Source organism: Pipra filicauda, unplaced genomic scaffold (assembly GCF_003945595.2).
Source record: "Pipra filicauda isolate LSUMZ 115617 unplaced genomic scaffold, ASM394559v2 scaffold18_size4552066_pilon, whole genome shotgun sequence".
NCBI classification, from domain to species: domain Eukaryota; kingdom Metazoa; phylum Chordata; class Aves; order Passeriformes; family Pipridae; genus Pipra; species Pipra filicauda.
The window spans coordinates 761,775-782,247 of NW_024104298.1; the positions used below are offsets into that span (position 1 = coordinate 761,775).

At 37.8% G+C, this 20,473-nt stretch overlaps 1 protein-coding gene across 5 annotated transcripts in view; it reads left to right on the forward strand.

Annotated features, from left to right (window-relative positions):
- SYTL5 (synaptotagmin like 5) overlaps window positions 1-20,473 on the forward strand; it is a 90,713-nt gene that overhangs the window by 58,501 nt on the left and 11,739 nt on the right. For 3 of the 5 annotated variants that reach the window (XM_039380183.1, XM_027741972.2, XM_039380184.1), the window contains 8 exons: window positions 2,236-2,383; window positions 3,941-4,070; window positions 5,886-5,992; window positions 10,527-10,619; window positions 14,532-14,597; window positions 15,527-15,705; window positions 16,527-16,629; window positions 18,755-18,916. In XM_039380183.1, the coding sequence (XP_039236117.1) occupies window positions 2,236-2,383; window positions 3,941-4,070; window positions 5,886-5,992; window positions 10,527-10,619; window positions 14,532-14,597; window positions 15,527-15,705; window positions 16,527-16,629; window positions 18,755-18,916 (988 nt within the window). The remainder of the gene's footprint in view (window positions 1-2,235; window positions 2,384-3,940; window positions 4,071-5,885; window positions 5,993-10,526; window positions 10,620-14,531; window positions 14,598-15,526; window positions 15,706-16,526; window positions 16,630-18,754; window positions 18,917-20,473) is intronic. The other 2 variants (XM_027741974.2, XM_027741976.2) reach the window with 2 other exon arrangements.

Sequence of the window (20,473 nt, forward strand, 5' to 3'; positions counted from 1 at the left end):
TCTTCAACTTTATTTCTACTCCAGCGAAAAAGTTTGCTGATTTTGCTGCTGAATGAACTGTGAGGCTGCATCAGGTCAGGATACCTCTAGGAGAAATAGTATAGGAATTTCAGGGTCATCTACACAGGCACTCTGCCCCATCATATTGAAGTCTTGTCTACCATGTAGTCACAACAATATTTTTCTTTTTTTGTCTACTTAAAATGTATAAAAAGTGTTGAATCTTTCTCTAACAGCAGACTGAAATAAGGACAAAGGACAGGAGCGGTCTGTTAGCAGGTCTGATGTGCAAGTGGTCAGTCTGACTGAAGACTCCTGCAGAACCCTTTGCAACATGTTCTCAAATCTGTTATCCCAGCTCACTTCTGAACACTTCTCTTGATTTATATCAGTTTACACAGTTTTTGTAACAGAAAGTCACAACAATCCAGCAGAAGTGGTGTGATATGCAATAAAACTCAGGTTTTGAACACTTTGGTTGCTTTACATGCATTGGCAGGTTTGGAAATTAAAGTGTGTGCATCTAAGTCCAACAGCTTTGATAAAATACAGATGACAGCCAGAAACTGATTTTTCTGACTTTGCAGCACCAAAGATGCATCTTTATATAAAAAGATAAATGCAACCACAGCATATTTAGTAGAATTTGTTGATCAATGGCTGATCAAATTAAAAAGTAGCAGTGTGTGTATGTGAAGTTCACACAAATAAGAGCATGTTTATTTATGCACTATCTACAGTTGTCAGTATGTGAAATTGGATATTAATTGTTAATAAGGTTACCATATGCTCATTAAAAGACAAAAACATGGTTGCACAACACTTCTAGATAATCCTTATCTTTGGGGTTGTTCTTTGTATTCCTTTTTTTTTCTACCAGTGTGGATTCAGAGCCCGTGCTCATTGCTTAATGTAGCAGTGAGACTGGAGCTGTGGTGTGGCAGAGTATTTTTTCTCAGTTTAGCAGTAGTTTTAATAAAAATTCAGGTTGTGGTAGAGAAGATTTATACTGTAGTTACTCTAAACACGATATGACTGTCTACACCTAGTGAAGGAGAATTGTTGTCCAGCACGATGATGATACCAGCAAATCTGAAATATTTATTAAGCAAACCTCTTTTGACTGAAAATATGCTGTAAGTTCCAAAAACTTTCTCCAGCAAATTTATGCTGCTATTGTCCTCTGACACCATATTTTCCACATGGAAAGGGTACAATTCCTTCAATTCCTACTTACTAATAATTTTTTAAATATTAATATAGTAAGTAGGACTGTATGCATATCTCTTACTGTGCTGCAAGACTTTTTGAGATTTCTATGAATTGTGAAGAAAAAATAAAAGGTTTGAACTGATGTTTGTGGAGAAAGAAGAGTTGATCTGCCAGGAATGTGTTACGTTTACTGCAAATCGGATTTCAAATAAAATAAAACTTTAATTAGAAATGTGTTGAAATACATTTTAAAATAATTCTCATTGTTTCAAAAGGTTAAAAAAGTGCAAGAGCTTACCATTTCTATCCCTCAATTTTCACATGGACTTATCAGTATCTTCTAATATAAACTGTCCCATGGAAAAATTTCTGCCTGTTGTGATGTTAGACATCAATGGCTTCTACTATGAGGATCACAGATGATTTTTTGTCACTTTTACTAATGTGAAATCTGGCAAGAAGACCTGTACACGCTGCTTGAAAGAATCAACCACTCTGGGTCAAGAGTCATTATTGCAACATAAATAGGACAGTGAATGAGTCAGTGTTTTTCTGGAGAGCTTGGAGAGCAGATAGCCAAGGATTTTAGACTTTCTGGAGATGGTACTGGCATTACATTGGCTGCAGAAGGGGCCAGAAGTTTCCCTTTACACCAAGCAGCAGCCTAGAAGGAAGGGTTGCACGAATTGTCACACCTACTGCTGGGATGTGAATGTGGTGTGAAATGAACTCAGACAAATTGTTTCTTCTGCAGCCTGGACAGGAGCTGCCCATTTGAGCTATTTACAGTTCTGGTAGAAGTACTGACAATACTTTTATTTATAAAATAATTGTAATTCACCTTTGCCTATGTTTTTTTTCTTTTCCAATGACCATTTCCTTGCAGGGGATCACACAGTCCATCCAGGGCAATGTTATTCTCGAAACCTGTAAGCGCAGTTGTTTTCTTGCAGTGGTTTGCTAAATGGGTTGCCTTGGTTTGCTCAAAGCAATAACCCTTTAATACTCCTCTCTCCACCCCAGAGGGAGCACTCTTTCACTGAACAGCAGTGTTGTGGAGGCTGCTGCAGGTCATCTGAGAGGGGTTGTGAGGGGAGGCAGTGCTCCCATACCTTCCCTCCCGAGGTCTCCGGCGCTCAGCACGCGCAGCATGACTGCAGATTATAGCAGGGTAAGTACAGTGATGTGGAGCTCACACCAAGCACAGCTGACACCAAACAAGATGACTTGGCTGGTATCTGCCCTGTTAGATCGATTTGTAGCCCAGTAAAGACAAGCCTGACAGAGAAGATCTTATTTCTTCCTTAGTTTGGCTGGGACCAGTGAAGATCTCTGCTGGAACAGAACTTGTCATGCTCTATCAGTGACGTGGTTTTCGGTTTGGCAGACTGTTCTCTTTTGTCTAAAAATTGCTGTTGATATCCAGCATTATATAATGAGTTAAAAATTCTGAACTGGGAGGCACGAGGGCTTGGGAATAAGCATTTTTGGCACTTTAGGGCCTTAACCAACTGTTATGAACTAAGGACAGGACTTTCAAGCATGCAGGGTCCAGTGTGCTCCCACTGACTTGTAAGGGAAACTGAAAATCCAGCACTTGCGAAAAATCGGGCCAAACTGATTTTAGTTTTTTCTGGATTTGGACACTGGGCTCTGCATAAATTATGCCATAACACAAAATGTGTGCTAGATACATTATCAAGATGATTCCTCTCACCTCCTGTTTGGCCTCTTGGGATATAGGTGGCCACACCTGAGCTAGGCTGGCCACCTTGGCTTTTTGTAATCAGCAGAAGGATGTGGCTCATCTATCCAGAAGCAGACACTCTCTTTATTCCCAGACAATCTGCCTGTTTGCCACCCATCTCCTCCTGGCTGTGCACGGAGATGCCATTCCCCAATTCATTTCAGTCACCTCTCTTGAAAAATCAAGATTGTACTAGCAAGTTATCCTAAGTTGCCATGATTTAAGTGCACAGGGGAAGTAAAATTTATAGTCAGAGCCTTTTTCCATCAATGTTTGAAAAAAAAGTAGATGAGTGTTTAGATCAGATACTTGGTCTAATATGTTGTCTTTTCTAACAAAAAGAAAGTTAGTATATATGAAGGGTAGTTTTGGGACCTGTAAATAAATTAATAGTTGTTTCATTTGTATTCTTTTTGGCATATAGACTGACTTGTTTTCAAGTGCATTCAATTTCTTTGAAAAATTCATTTAATTTATATGGAGTTATGTTATTAGGCATTCTTTTATGGGAAGGCAAAAAATCATAAAGATATCAAATATATTGGCTTTATTTAAGGGGTCATGCTGGCATAATTTAATTAGTTTAAGTCCATTTGGCTCTACCTTGGTTGAAATTATAACGCTGGTATAAAACCCATAGGTTTTTTGTTTGTTTGTTTGTTTGTTTTTTAATTTCTGAGCTACGTGAACTTCCAATAGATTTGAGTATTTCAGTTCCCTGCTCTCACTCCTGATGAGCTGCTCTGATTCTTCAGCTGGAAACTCAGCATGTAAGCATGAATCGCATTTTTGTGCAAATTTTATGCATGATCAGTGCTAAGTGAAGCAGATAGATTGGAATCTAAATATGATTAGTAATAGACTGGTTGCTAAAGGAGCTTTGGAGTTCTGGGATCTAATAGAAATGATGTTTTTACAGACTGAGAGTGAATAAGCTCAGTTTTTGTGTTTATAGGGTGTGCATTTTTTTTTATTGGGCAGGACACTGGCTTAGAAAATGGCATGATTATTCCAGCAAGTGAAAGTGTACCTGAAGATTTAGTAAAGAAGCACTGTAGGAAAGCATCTGGAACACCTTCCATTGCAGTTTCTAGGGTATCTTTGTCATCAGGCAAGTATTAAGTCTTTTCCTCCTTTCTACCAGCCTTTACTATCAGAGGATTATTCCTATTCTTATGACTCTGCTCCTTTTTTTTTTAAAGTACAATGAAAGACCAGGTGTAAGTTTTATAAATTTGTTCAAATTCATTCTGAAAATGTTTCCCTTTTACTAACCAGTTTCATACCACTTCACAAGTTTTACATGAAAAAAATGGTAATCCTAACCCCTGTAATACTGGCACAATGTGAATATTAGGTAAATCACATGCTCAGAATTTAAAAGATTTCAGTCACAATTGCACATTGTTAAATCATTCTGTGTGTGCTCACCTGAATAAAATGTTACCTGGCTGTAATCTGTATATAACACTACTCTGCTTCTGCCATTACATTTCACACCCACTTTGCTCAGAAGCAAATTTGGGAAACAAAGAGTGGTCAGAGAGCAAGCCCCTTACAGACTTCACGTCATTTCATTTTTATATGTGATGCACTGAACCAGTCAATCAGTCTGTAATTTACCTCATTTCATAGAAGGTTGTTAGGTGAAAAAGGCTTGCACAGGAAGGTGCTGTCACAGCCTCTTTGCAGCAGCAGGTGGAGATCCTCTTTTTCCCATCTGAAACAGGAGACTGGGGCACCCTGCACTCTTCTATTTCTCCCAGACACTCAGTTGGCTTCCTACAGGGATAACAGAGTGGGTTTGGGTTTACAGGTTTCCCTCTGCAACACAGCAGGACTCACTTCATTGCAGCTGAATTTAGCCCAAAGCTGAAACCTAGTGGTGTATCCCACAGAGTTAATCAAAGGAGGTAATGTCCTTTACCTTAGATACTTCAGCTTGAAAGCATCTGAGTTTCTTTTGATAATATTGTACAGTGCAACTCCAGGCAGAGGTGTTACAGATGGCTACTCCTTTATGAAGTGAAAATTCCTGCTCCCTTATAAAATAAGGGCTTTCCTAATAGATAAGAACTAACCTCATGTTACCAAAGCAGATTGATGACGAGCAAAGTTGTAGGTAACTTGGGAATTGGTCTCAAACTCTTCACTGTCTCCTTGTTGGCAGATGTCAAAGGACATTAAGCTCAGGAGAGTGACCTTTCCTATCACATCAACTGTAGACCAGGCAGAAGATGAACAGTTAAAAAGATTCAGATTCCTATCTGCAGGATCTAAAAGTATTCTCTTCCCTCTCTTTCTTTCCAAATATATTGAAACAGTCACACAAAATATCTATATGGGGAGGACTAAGAAAATCTTTCTCCAAGACATCTGTGTTTTATGCCTATAGAGTGGATGAGAGACCCATGGGACTGAAAGGAATTGCTGGAGGTCTTGAGACTTGTTTGTTTTCCACTAATTTCTGCACAAGGAACAGCATTAATGTCAGAAGTACTTTCTGCATCCGTTTGTATCCCCAGTTGCTTGATTCTGAAGCAGATGCTGGAGCAAATTTGGTGGTGATGGGAGGTAATCACTGTGAGCACTTGGACGGCAAGTTTTGCAACATTCTAGGCTGACGGGCCCAGAGAAAGTCAAAACTTTGATCTATAGTATCATCCACAGGAGACAATCCCAGCAGATAAACAGTGCAGGGGAAAAAATATTGCCCAGAAGGCTGAACAGCATCGGAGGACATATTTTTCCATTCATTATATTGATGTTCAATTGTCATAGTTTTCAACAAGTAACTAAAGTATTGTTTTGATGAATTTTTATTTTCTTAAAAAACAGTTGGGTTTGGGATAATACTTGCATGGGATATGAAATTAATATCTCGGTACAAATTATAGCAAAAATTTTAATTGATTTTATTTTCCAGACCGTAGCCGATCTGAGATAGATTTGAGTGAATCCTTCTCTGAAGGAAATGAGGATACTCTCAGCATAAGAAGCAAATCTGTACCTAGTGCCTTAGATCAGGAACTGGTGAGTTATAAAGATGCAAATGTTTATCTGGTGGAAATTCTGTTTGTTTAGACTTATGAAATCAGCACTGCATGTATATCGATGTAAAATATGGGTAATCCAGGACATTATTTCAGGGATATTTAATGAAGTTTTAAACAGTGTCATCTTCTGAGTCATGGTTTTAGTTTGTTATTAATTGGCTGGATTTTTGAGTGCACAGGTGAGAGAAATCTAGCCTGAAAATAAATTCCAGGCAATAAATTACACATGCTCTGAAGTTCTGTTAATTCATACTTTCATAGATTTTAATTTTGATGCTGAGAAATTCTATACTTTAAAGACTTTAATCTTTATCTGGTTTGGTTTCCCGCTTATTTATATTTTTAGCAAATGAAGACCCGACTTTCTGTTCTGCCCCTGTTGTTTAGCTCTTTTTCCTGTTGACTCTTCCGTACATCTCCGTGTCTTTTTCTGTGTATTTTATGAACTGCTTTTCGTGAAGTTATTCACAATTTCCTTCTCTTCTTATGCACATATCCAAGCTAGGCAATTTGCAGATGTGCATCAATGCTATAAAAAAACATCCAAGCTTGTTAAATATGCATGAGGGAGGAAAAAGTTATTTAAATAGTTCTTCATGTAATCATAGTTTATTCTAAAGTTTCCAATTGTGTGTTTGTAGCTTATGCATTTTGTCTGTTGTCATAGTCCTTCCTTACCATCTGCTCTTTTCAGAAGAGCATTGGCCATGGGAGATGTCTCCCCTCCTTGTAGAGTTTGATACTTGGGTCTTGGTGGAAAATCACATGTTGGGATTTCCATCTGTTTCTTGGACTGTTAACAGTCAGAGAATTTGCCTGCAGCATTGCTTTGAGTTATTCTTTAAGGAGTCTGTCAGATGGTGGAAAAAAAACTTCAAAAATAAGTGGCTTATTTTTAAAATGTAATCAAGAAAAAGGATGTATTCTTTATTAAGAAGCTGGAAAATATTGCAGAAGAAAAGCATAAAATAAGAAAATACAGACTTTAAATGTCTTTATATCAGTTCTCTGCTCTAATTGTACAGGGTCTGATAGTTACTACTTTCGTATTTCTCTGAGGCAGATGTCAGAGATGACAAGTCCAGAGAGGTTTTCTGTTCTTTGATTTTTGTCTTCCTCTTATTCAGAGGCGGCTTTCTTTTTTCCTATTTTTTTCCTCCTTCTTTCTTGCTGTCTCTGGATGAAATTTTAAATTGTACTCAGCAAATCTCCAGCTCCTTTGCTAGCATAGGAGACCTATCTTGTGGCATAATCTTGATTTAGTTGCTCCAGGGTCTGTGAGAGCACTCATTCCCTTTTAAAATTCATTCATAACAGGATTCACAGATTTCTGATTCTACCCATATCCTCCCTTTTCTCTGCCTTATGAAATGAATTGATTGCATTCATCATCTTTAGCGTTATCATATTTTTCAGGGTAGTTTGACTCACAGGAGTCCTTCATAGTCTTGTCCTATAATCATTATGGATGCAGTGTTTCGAGATAAAAGCTGTATTCCTGCTGGAATTTAGTTTGATGCTCAGTATAACTTGATACTTGATATAAGAGACAAAGAGAAAGAGATCTGATGAAGGCAACAACAGTTCCTGCAGCCTGAGAAAAGTTAGGAAGTTACACCTCCTTTCCTCTCAGCTGGCTGATGGAGCTGGCTGAGCTCCTTCAGTCCTGGGAGATGGGAGCTGACAGCAGTGGTGTGGGAGATGCCACATGTCAATAGGATATGCAGATTGCTGGAATTTATCAGCTGGAAGGATGGGAAAAGGCTTTCAGCTGCTTTGCTCCAACCTTTATCAGGAAAACCCAGTACACATACAGAGAAATTAGCTGGACAATTGAATGGATATTTTACTTCCCTAACTTACTCTTGCTTCTGATAGTCAAAATGGACAACCCCCAAAACCCCACATAGTGTGGTAGGTATTTAGCAAGGAACACAGGGAACCAGTTAAATCTAGTATTCAAGTGTGAGCACCTTGTCTGAAGAGGTGTGTGTTGAATTCCTGACCAAGTAGTGTTCATTACATGCTCAGCTGCTTTTTCAGAAGTAATTGGATGATGTGCATTTTACAACCCCCACTGGAGACCACGAGATTAATATCCTACTAGCTCTAACTTTAATAACCTAATAACGCTAACCAATTATGTAGTCGCAGTTCTGTGACACCTCCTGAGAAACATAATCACCTTGGTGTAAAATGAATGAAGAGCGTAGGTTAAACATTAACCTTTTTTTTTCGACTTTTACATATCTGCTTGCAGACAAAAAATTGGTAGTCAATTAACAGTCCTTGGGACTCTGTGAGCACTGCCAGTATTTGAGTGTCTAAGTCTGAAACATCCCAACACCCCAGTCTGAAGGTGTTGCCTTACCTCTTTTTTTTTTTCTCTCTTGTGTTTTATTATTCAGTAACAAAAATGTAGCACTGTTTATTTTAAAGTTCACTGGTATGCACACAGCATTGTAAAAGAAATAGTTTTATATGTATTACCAGAACTGCTCCTTCCTGTTATATGGGCAAGAAAGAATATTGTGTTTTCTTGTTTCAAATTTAAAACTAGAGTACATCATCTGAATTCTGAACTTAGTGAGTGAAGTAGAAATGAAAGGTAGACTGGTTTTTTTTTGTTTTTATTTCAGGTTTTTGGTGGGGGGTTATTTTGGAGGATTCTGCTCTCTCTCTACCTGAAATAGTTTGCTCTGTTGTGCCTGGATCTCCATGGATTTTTCCTTTTATATATTTATATATATTTTCTTTATATATTTATAAATATCTATGACTTCTTTTTTTTTCTGTGGGATGGTAACACTGCCTTGCATAGGTTAGAAAGGTATGAGACCAGCAGAGCAAACTCATGGCAAGAACATGAAGCCAAGAGGAGACTTTGTTTCAGTGTGTAAATCTCCGTCCCAAACAGCAATAGCTTCTCCTGATTTCCCTCTGCTCAATATTAAATATGTGGTTACAACTGCAAAATGGTAATAGAAAATTTTGCATCACTTTCAGCTGGTTTTAATTCAGTTCAGTAACTGGAGCAAACAATAAGAGATATAACAGCTAGTTTTATGCACACTAACAACAAATGTACTGCAGATCTTTTATGTAAACCGTGACAGTTCAACTCTCCAGCAGCATTTCTTCTCTGCTCTGTTTTTCCTGATTAGCATAGCAGTCTTTGAGACCCCTGAATTCCAATACAATACTTCTCTGTTTAGTTTCAGAGTGAGAGCAACTAAGAAATAGAGATTGAGGTAGGTCAAAACACACGATTTTTATAGCTGCAAAGCAGATACAAGGAAGTTGAACATTTGACTTCCATCAAAACTAAAAGCAGAGTCTTTCAAAATACCTGCCATAAGGTTTAAGGAAACACTTAAAATTTCCAAACTATATTTAATAGGATGATAATTGTCTGTTGGCATTTTTTCCTGTTACTTCAAGCAAAAGTTAAGAGTCCTATTAGAACTATCATCCAGATCTTGTTTCTTTTTAGATTTTGCTTTATTGCTGTCCTTAAACAATGAAAATTATTTTTTTCTCTATATAAGTTAAAGACGTTGCAGTTCAGTCTTGCTTGTTAAAACTTGAGCACAAATATAAAGCTATTTAATTTCTAAAACTATTTAATTTCCTTCCTTTCTTTTGTTAAAACAGTACAGGAATTTTAAAAATGCCCATCAACTTGGTTTTTAGCTTACCTTTCAAATATGTTCAGTGTGTATGATGGTAAGGTTCTTCCCACGTGGTTTGACAATAACCCAGGGCTTTCAGCACTGCCAGTAAAAAGGGGTCTGTTCTAATGACTGTGTCCACAAAATCATCTCTAAACACTGCAGCACGAAGGGTGCAAATGTGATGCAAATTGTGTACTTGTCTGTTTGTGTGACTGTGACTGATACAAATGTGGGTAATAATTGGAAAACTGGATTTCTGGATTCTAAAAATTTTGTCTGTTACGGACATGTGACCTGGGCTGTAACCAGTCAATCATCTAATGGCTTTTGGCTACACATGTCTTCAGGTAAACCAGTATCAGCTGTCCCCCTGGCCACTGGAATGGGACTTTAATTCACTCATTTCTTTTTTTAAGATTTAACAAATTCTCACCATGTTCCTCCAAGATTTTCAAACCTGAATTCGTGAATGCAAATAGTAGCAAACAGAATAAGTTAATTCACATGGGATTGTTTGTAGGCGTGGAAGTGGGGTTTTTTCATGTGTAGTTGTTGGCCATACAAAGATATGCTCCTCCAGAATAAGAGATGAAGTGTATGTGTGAACTTTTCCAGTTCTTAAGCAATTGAACCCTGAAACTGTAACAGAGCCTCTTCCCCTTATCCTCTGTGCCTGTGCAAAGATGTGGAAAATGTAAATCAAAATTCCTCTAGAGAATAGAATTTGCATTGCTGTTGTCTTCCTAAAGCGGAAAACATGTGAAACAAAACTAAGTGACAGAGGCTGACCAAATACACAGCAGAATAAGACAACTAAAATGCCTGTTTGTCATTTAGGATTATCTGGATGAAAGAGAAGAAGATATTGATGCCATAGTGGCCTCTCGTTATTCAAGAAAACACGAACATATGGCAAGTGGATTATCAACAGTAAGATCTTGAGTAGAAAACATATGCTTTTTCCTTCCACAAAACACCATCTTTCCTCTAAACAGGAATTTATCTTCATATCACTTAGCAGCAGGTCATCTTTCATCCTGCACATAAGAAACATCTTTTAATTTTAGTTAGATTTTCTATTATATTTTTGATGCCGTTCAAAGCTAAAATGCTGTTCTCTGCAGTGCATGAAAAGAGAAAGCTATTTTTCATACTCATCAGCAGATTTCTGCACATGCTCAGGCTACTGCCAAGCTTACATTTGGGGAAGGCAAACCATAGATGTCTGTGGTAAGTGACTGCTCAGCTTTGCAGAGGAGCACTTAATCTTAATTTAATTGAAATTAAGAGAAAAGGCTATAGTGGGATCTTCCATCTCAAATCACTTTCTGATTGTTCAGGTTCTTGGGACACAAATACTTGTCTGTGTGTTTGCATACATACCACCTATCATGGTCCACCTGCCAAGCCAACTTTCTTTATGACATGATTGCTATGCCACCCACATCTGAAAAGTATTTCCCTTTACAGTGAGGAGGGAAATACTTGGGGATTTGAGTTGGTGACAGCAAAAGGATATCTTCATTTTCAGGTTGTAACAAGCGTTTTTGAGATGTAACAAAATTGGAATGAGAAGCCTTGTGCAGTTTGTTCTGCTGTCTGTTATTCACCGGGAAAGAAAATGGATGATAAAAGTAGCCTTTAACACGTCTAGTTTATTACCTGCTGTATACCTCATTTTTCGGGATCTGTGGGCAACTGATAGTATCTTCAGAGAAGTCATGGAGTTCTCTGTGGCCGCTCTTTTTCATGACTTGTGTCTAAGAATAACTCTAGACAGCATAAACAGTATCAGAAAACTGCAACAAACTAGGTAGGATGAGAGTGTTGAAGTTTTGAAGAGAGGTGATGAATCTGTATATTAAAAGAGAAGATAAAATTTGCTCTATGACAATAACCACTGAAATGTCTTTTCTAGATTGCATCCCCTTTAGTCCCCATGCAAGCAGGGCCCAGGGAATCCCTACTCACGTTCTTGATCCCAAAGAGATGGAGATGGCTGAACCCAAGCTTGGCTTACATGGGGATGAGAAAAGACTGGGAATATTACCATCAGAGCATTTTGATGTCTTAGATCTGATCATATCCAGACCATTTTTCCTTCTAATTTGTGTAGTTCACAGAAACAGACATGGCAGAGAGGTGCAGCTCTTCGTACCAAATCAGACTTGAGCACATCTAGCCTGTTGATACTGGTCTAATTAGACCCACTTAGCCAAAGCTGACTATGACTCATATTATCCACTGCTTGCTGGTCCCATGGATTTTAGAGAAAAAATAATTTTTGTTTCCTGTGAATATTGATAGGAGAGTTGCAGGTGCTCAAGTGCTTTCTCTGATTTGGGCACTAATTGAGGAGCTGCATTTGGAGACCCCTCCCTCTGTGCTGTAGGCAGTGTTCTGTCTCTATGCTGGGCTTGTCCTTTGCTGTAGGTTTCCCTCTGACCTTTTTCTCAAGCAGAGTGCAGCTTCTTCAGTGCTGTAGGTTTGAGATAATCTCACATCTCAATGCTTTCGCTTCTCCTTATTCTCCATGACATGATATTTAATGTCACTGCATGCTATGTTAATGGCAAAGCTGTGAATGGCAAGCTGCTTCTCCCTGCGACAGCAGGTCAATTTTACAGATTCTTTTCTTTATCATTCTCCTTAAGTGTGTTACTAGTTACCAACATTTCCCCATCTCTCTTATTTTTACCATCAGTCTGATTGTTAAGCCCTTGAGCTTCTTCACTGTATGTTTTTTTTTCACATGCTATCTTTCAAGTGACTGTGTGCTATTGAGTCACATTGAAATAACATAATTAATGCACAGTAATCTCTAACTGCACAGTTTTTCTCCCCTTTTTTTTTCCTGTTTTTTCTTTCTTTTTTTTTCAAATATGAGAATTTAACGTAAGTATGTCTAGTCTGAAAATGGGCATTTTAGCAAAAGGAAGATATATTACAAGGGGTAAAAGATACTTTAGATCTACCTGCAACATGAGTGAGCAAAAATAAAAGTGGAAACTGCATCATTGAAGAGAAATTGCATCTCATAATTTTATGTTTCTTTGTGTTTTCCCAGTGCTAATACATGAACTATGTATTTAGTTTTCCCTGTATCCTTCACTGATTTCTTTCCCAAGCATATTTATGTGGTGTTGTCAAGACCCATCACATCAGGAAGACTAAATGGTTCCAGTGCTTTACTGCAGCGATAAGATATGATGCAAAACAAACATAATTCTTAGTGAGGTACTAAAATGAGGCTCTGCATCCTTCATGTGTGATTGTTGTTTACTACTTATGGAACTGGAATACGAGTATATTTCTTAAGGATTTTACATTGTAATGGCCAGTGTAAATGCTACAGAACAGACTTGTGGGGGGATAGGGGCAGAAAGTGAAGTACATAAAGTCCTACTAAATTTGTGTAATTTTCTTTGTGGTTTGTAAACAGTTCAAAAATGTGTATGCATACATTCTAGTATCAGAGGTCAACTATTTGTTTAGGACTTTGTGTGGTGGTTTTTTTCTCAATTATTTATCCCTTGCTGCCTGCTTACCCAAGGATTGAGGAAAAATGTATTTGGATTCAGTAAAGAACAACTCATCCACCTCCTTGTGTTGGTATAACCTTGTTATTTTCTGACATGGGCATACAAGTTGTTACAGGGATAATTTAGGCATTTTGTAGCATGTACTGGAACTATTAAGTTCACTGACAGTTTCAAAGGCAGCAGTGTCCAAGGATACTCACTTTCATGTATGCCAGAGGTGGAAATGCATAAATGGTAAAGGCTGAAATTCAGCTCAAGGTATGTTAGGAATAGAAGGAAATATGACATATTTTTTGGTGTGTGTTGATAATTTTCCAGTAATTTTATGCAATTTTGTTTGTGGAATTTCAGCCAATTATAGAAAGGATTAAAAGGACAAACCTTTTACTTTTTTCTTTTTTTTTTTAAATTGAGGATAAAGAAGGCCAGCAGAAATACAGTAAATGCACATTTTTAGCTGTTTATTATTCCTTCATGGTGTATAAAATTAACTTCATGGGTAATTATTGCTTATATAAGTAATTTTTTTCATGTCTGTTGTTGTTTACCACATTGACATGGAACCGTTTATCCCTCCAGCCTTCTGTGCTGCAGGGCCCTTTGGCAAAGTGTTTGGAGATTTGGGTTTTGCCACAGACAAATTCTTTCTGTGCGGCTCCTTCCCTTGACTGTGCTCTTCCCTGCAGCTGGTAAGGAAGGAGGTAGATCAAGGTACAGTTTCCCTTGAGGTCCTTAGTGAGATTTCCAGATCCTGCTCTAGCAAGTAGAGGAGGGAAAATATTTCCCCCAATAACTAAATACTGTATTTTTTTTCCCAGAGAGTGACATGTTTCAACATTTTTGTGCATTTGTCTTTTATTCCTCTGAACTCCAGAGAGAAACTGTAATTTTGTACAGAGGTACTGATGCTGCAAATACAGGAATACTTAGCTTTTGAGTAGCTCCAGGGAGGATTGACTTCATGCACATGTAAATGAGAACAAATCCAAATATAATCTAATATGAATCCATATCTGCTGAGTTGGTGGTCTAAAATAGAACTCATTTAGTTTGATACAGAGATTATACCTAATTTCTATTTAATTACCTCGAACAACACATCCTTCAATACTTGAAATATATGGAAAACACAGCATTTCTCTGATTTGGTGATACCCTTTTTCTTCCTTTCTCCCTATGGCTTTGCAATATAAACTTCCTTTTCCTGTCTGTATAGGTAAAGATTTCTCACTTCACTTATTCTTATTGCAGCAATCTAATGCTCTTTTCTCTTGATATTCTTGCACTGCCTTCTTTAAAGAACTCCCCAGAAGGCTCTGACAGAAAGTGGACATATTTAAATGTGCCTGAAAAAGACGGTGACACTGTGAGTTCTCCTGAATCCTCTGCTTAGCTTACTTTAAAGGTTTCTCTCTCTTTTCTCCCTTTTTGTTGAAGACTGTTACCTGTGTGTCTTGCAAGGTTCCTATGTTGTAGAATTTAGATGGTTATATATGTTTTTGAGAAATCTTGCTCAATGACCCAAAAGAAAATGTGCACCAGCTTTCTTGAATGTTCTGGTAGTGTGCATTTTGCTCTGATTTTCTTTAAGAAATATTCAGTTCTTTCCTAACTGTAAACTTTGGAAGAGGAAATCCTCATGGCAATACTCTGCATCTTATTACTGTGAAGAAAAAGGGATCGAGGGGTGATATATTATGCTGTAGTGGAAAATTTGTGGGATTATTGCCAACATTTTTGGCTTTACAAAAATTGCAGAAGTGGTGGGGTTTGAATTTTACTCATTGTTGCAAATTTGCTAATGAGAGGTGGGTTGCACTTTAAACAAATAGGGTTTTATACCATCTCTAATATGGGAAGCATCGTCATACATTTTTTTAAGGATTCTGTCAGTAGTTGTCTTATGGTAATCAGTAAAAAGTAGGTGACCAGATGAACCAGGAGGTGATTTTTTTTTTTTTTTTCTGCTTGGAACCTATGTGAGCTTGCAATTTATGTAGCCTGTCTGCTCTTCAGTTCATCCATTAATTAAAAGGTGGTAACTAAGATTATAAACAGATTTTTGAATCCTGCATGTAAAAACATAATCTGTCTAGACATTTAAACTATTATTAACTCTAATTCTCATTCCCTTTTACACCAAACTGTGGTATTTCTATTCTATGATATATGTGTTTTCATAGCAAGTCCTAACAAGTGTGATAATATTGCATGTCTGTAGCTGTATGAAGAAACCAGGTTCTGGAAAAGAATAATGTGTTTCAGCCTCCAAGACCTTTTTCTCTCCCCCTCCAGACAAGCATTAACAGCATGCTGAGTGTATACAGTGAAACTGGTGACTATGGCAACGTGAAGGTCAGCGGTGAAATCCTTCTCAATATCAACTACATCTACAAAACAGGTGCCCTCAACATCCTGGTGAAGAGCTGCAGAAACCTGGCCATTGGAGATGAGAAGAAGCAAAGGACAGATCCGTAAGCACGGAGAAGAATTTCCTTAAACTCTGCTAGGGGTGTCCTCCTCCACATCACACACTGTAATCCAGGGCTGTGACATGAGCCTGTGAATTACCAGCCTGCATTTCAGTGATGGCTGGATTTGGGTTCCCCATGGGAACTGCATTTTCCATGTGCTTCTTAGGGCAACATGTGCCTGCTCTGGGGAAACAATACAATTACTTAAATTATAAACCTGTTTAACAGTAACAGGACAAAAATACGAAGTAATAGGGAAGTAACATCAATTTTTTTACTTCTAGAATCAAAACTAATGTACATGAGGGGGAGGGATAGCGATAACCTTGTTTTCATGCATCCACAGACTCGCTTTGCAAGTACCACGTTTTCTGAGTTTCTCATTATAGTTTTCGGTATAATGTAAATTCTCTCGTCAGACAGTAATAATTAGTGCCTCTAATCATAAGTAATTATGTTGTATTTAAGTTATGAAGTTTTTAATTTTCTTGTCACTTTAGTGTGTTCTTTGTCCTATGTAACCAGCCAGTAATCGTATACTGCGAAAGGGATAGTGTTAGGAGAGCTTGCTGCATTTCTGAGGATAAGTAAATTAATTTAGCTCTGCCTCTTGTTGTTCTGATCCTGTCTGACTAACATTTCTATGTTTGTAGGTAAAGACCATATCTTTCCATGTTTCTCATGTTCTCTGTTGCACATTTACACTGTTTATACTTAAAAAATTAATTTCTTCATGTGTGTTGCTGATGCAGCAATGTCAGGTCCTTGCTCAAATTGGCCATTTTTTATTCCTTGTTAATAATTTACTACTTGATCTGCAGATATGTCAAGGTGTACCTTCTGCCTGATAAGTCCCGCCAAAGTAAGCGCAAGACCAAAATTAAAAGTAACAGCACCAATCCAGAATTTAATGAGTTGCTGAAGGTGAGAACAGTCTCTCTCTCAGGCTGTGATGAATGTTTCACTTGTTCTCAAAGGTATTTTCTATATGTGTTCCAGTATGGGGATTAGAATCTGGAAGAGATGCCTCAAAAGGGAGGGTGTTTAAGCAAAAGCATTTAGTAAACATATAAACTGTGATTTCTGGCTTCCAGCATTAAAGAGCTGTTTTTGTTTGGTTCTCCCCTTTACAGGTAAAACAGCTATTAGTTTCTATAGATCTCTTTCAAAACTGTTGATGTTCCCATCTAACCTGAGCTTAGAGTTGTTAAAAGCACCTTAAAGATTTTGTGTGCCTGATGCTGAAGTAAAGCTACCTTCAAATTTCCCATCTAACTGATTTTGAAGAGAAAAATAACATCCTGCAGTAAGATCTGAAATCTTCTGGAGGCTTTAATTTATTATGAAAGCAGAACTGACTTTGATAAGAAAAGATCAACAACTGTTTCTCTACTTGCCTCCCTAAAAAGCTGTGGCAAAGTTCATTCTCTGTTGCAAAAGATAAAGATGAATTACTTCCTTGAGGACTGATGGAGCACAATGTCCTTTGTTTCCTTGCCTTTAACCCATGTCCATTACACAGGATGAACTATTCTGAGCTCCTCACAAGCCTCTTATTCACCTCCCTGGCTCTGTGGTGCAGTGGGAATGGCAGAGTTCACTGCCTGTCTGGGACCTGGAACTCAAGGCTCCTGATTTATTCCCTTTGCTGTCAATTGAAGAGAGTTATCCAGCTGGCTGTCATGAGGCCAGAAACCACTTTTAGTTTCTCCTGAAATATTTCTTTTGTAGTTTCAGTTATGTTTTAAATAAGTTTCTTATAATAGAGACAAATAGATGTTCCCTGGCCAGTATACTCGGCTTAACCTGGCTACAAAACCATTTTGCAGGCACACACACTTGGTCTGGCAGGACTGCTTGCCAAGGGAGAGTCTCTTTTATAGCGTTGTTTTTAAATGGTATATAGTAAAGTTAACACTTGCCTGAATTGGAAAAAAGAAGGTGTTAGACTTACTTTAGCAAGTAACATAGCACTGAAGATGTTTGCTGGTAGGGAACTGGGTGAGGATATGACCTAGAAACTCCTGAAAAATACAAATCGTCACAAAAAGGGCTTGCTTGAATTGTGGGTAGGTAAGCAAGAGCTACATCTCTTCATCCCAACTGAAAGTCCTGTTTAAAAAAAAAAAGAAAAGTAACTCAATCTGTCTGTATATTCCCTCTTTGACTTTTACTCCATTTGACATTTCTCACAGTGGAACTGTGTTGGCATCTGGGATTAAGCTTTGTAGAAACATCTATACATTAATAGCCAACTGACTCGACTGTTTCAGCTTTTGGAGAGTGTGTGTCTCTGTTCAGACACTCTTCTTGATGCAAAAAATAAGGCATCTGGGTTTCTTCAGCCAACACTACGAGAAGAGTGAATTTCAGGGAGTTAATGAGCTTTTTGCTAAAAGCAGAGTGTGCAGAGCTGGAGTCCAGATGTTTATAATCTTCTGCGTATTTGCTAGACTATAATGCTTTTTCAGATGAGCTTTTTAATAGCGTTCAAAACCAACAATGGTTACTAAGACTGATACACTCAGTGCATGCCTTGCAGATGCAGTTGTATGTGTTTTCAGAACAATGTTTCATAAGTTACAGAGATAAAACTGGAAAGGAGAGGATGCCTTCTATAAAGTAGTGTTCAACAGACACTGTTTAGGGATGAAAGAACCAATAGGCTTTCTTCTTATGAACCAAACTTTGATGTTGATCTGCTTCTTTTGCGTGAACTTGTAAAGAATTGACAGGATCATAGTTTTAAGCATCATAATTTACTTTATAGCCATAAATACCCAGTAAACAATAGGAAAAAAAAGCCACAATTGTGATAGTAACATAAATTACTACAGGATGCATATAGCAAAGAAAAGAGATTTCACATTAACATTATGAGCTTTCTGGCTAGCTCAATCTTGTTTGCATGGAAAACAAATCTTTTTTCATGTTCCATTTGTTAGCTGCTGTGGGCTCTGTGAAATTGAGCTATAGCTGTTAAAGGCTCAGTGGAAACTATTATTTCTGCTTATTCTGAAAGGGGTTTTTTCTCTTTTTCTGTTGGTAGTATGTCATCAGTCACACACAGCTGGAAACCAGGACCCTACAGCTTTCTGTCTGGCATTATGACAGATTTGGACGCAACAGCTTCCTTGGGGAAGTGGAAATTCCATTCGACTCCTGGAACTTCGAAAATCAGGGCGATGAGTGGTTTGTGCTCCAGCCCAAGGTAAGGCTTTCCAGGGCTGGTGAAAGTACTGTGAAGCAAATTTAGCAACATTTAGTTATTTTTTCCTTTGGAACTTGTTTTTAAAGCAAGACTCTATGAGTGTCTAGTATGACATTTAAAAAAAAATCTTTGTTCTTTATTCAGTGAAGGATTACTGGTTTTCAAGTCTTCATGAAAACTTCACATGTGATTGGCTACTTAAAAACAATAACAAAAAATAAATAAACTATAAGTTCATCTTGTAATAAACTGCAATAGAAAAATGACCTAGTAAATAGATTATTTTTTTAAAATAGCACATAAAACAAAGAGCTTTCCTACCACTCTCCCTACCCAACCCCTAGGAGTTTATTGAAGAAACAGACTTTTTTTTTTTTTTCCAATTTGAAGTGCTTTACGCCTTTCAGCTGTGACAAAATGACTTCTTAATCTCTCATTCACCTTAACTAGAAAGGTACCTGATAAGCCTTCTCAGCCAGCAAATCAACTGGTCTGTGAAACGTTGTACTTAACAAAGGACAGGATGACTCCTGTCTCTAGTGCACCACCTGCTTTGGGAAAGGTATTTATTTTTGGAAAAGATTCGAAGACCTACTGTAAACTAGAGGATTAAAGGCTTCTGCCTTGCTTGCTCCTGCAGCAGCCTTAATCCCCAGGAATTCTACCATTTCAGAAAATGTATCTTTCTTGTTGTGGGAAAATATGACGCGTACAACAAACGTCAAATTGACTCATGACTTGTTTGTTCTGTGTAAAGAAATAGTATTATATTTGGAGTTTCAGGAGAATGTGTTTGGTTTGTGCCTTTCTCTCAGGTGGGAGATGGATCCAATTGTTGTATAATTTATTTCTAGGTGTAGCCCTTTGCAAGGCTTACACTTAAATTGTCACAAATTTATATTTTTGGTAAATAATTTGCCAGAAGATACATATGGAAATTGATCTTTCCTTTGAACACTTATACGCCTCATGCTTTATAAAGGCAAGGTTCTAGTTCATCTTACTTTACGGGGATGACCACTAGCTCTTCCTTCCTTCTCACCTGGACAAGACCAGGTGAGACCAGGAACAGGAATTGGCTAGTGATGGCAAACGTGTTTCAGCCAGCACTGTGTTCAGGCCATGATTATACCGTCCTCTTCTTACAAGCTTGCTTCATGTAAATCACTTTTCTTGGATCTGCTCTTGAAGTAGAAGAAATGTCTACTCCATCTCTGTCACAGCTCTGACTGATGTCAGGTGTTGCTCTTATTTAGTACCCACCTGTCTACAACAGTAACACGCATCTAGTAGTTGTTTTGCTTGCAGTTTGTATGGTCTGAAATTGAGCTTATCATGAAGTAGTCTCTGTCACCTCATTTCAGTCTTTGGGGATTTGTGTGGGTATAGGTGGTTTCTTTTAATCTTAACAGGGAAAAAAAAAAAAAAAGAAAAAGACTGAAGAAGAGTCATGAAGCTTTCCTGCTCAGGAAAAAAAAAGTAGTAAAGTAGCTAAGCATTTCAGCAATTTCAGCTGGAAGGTGCTGTCTTGTTATTTTCAAACTCATTAAAGATTTT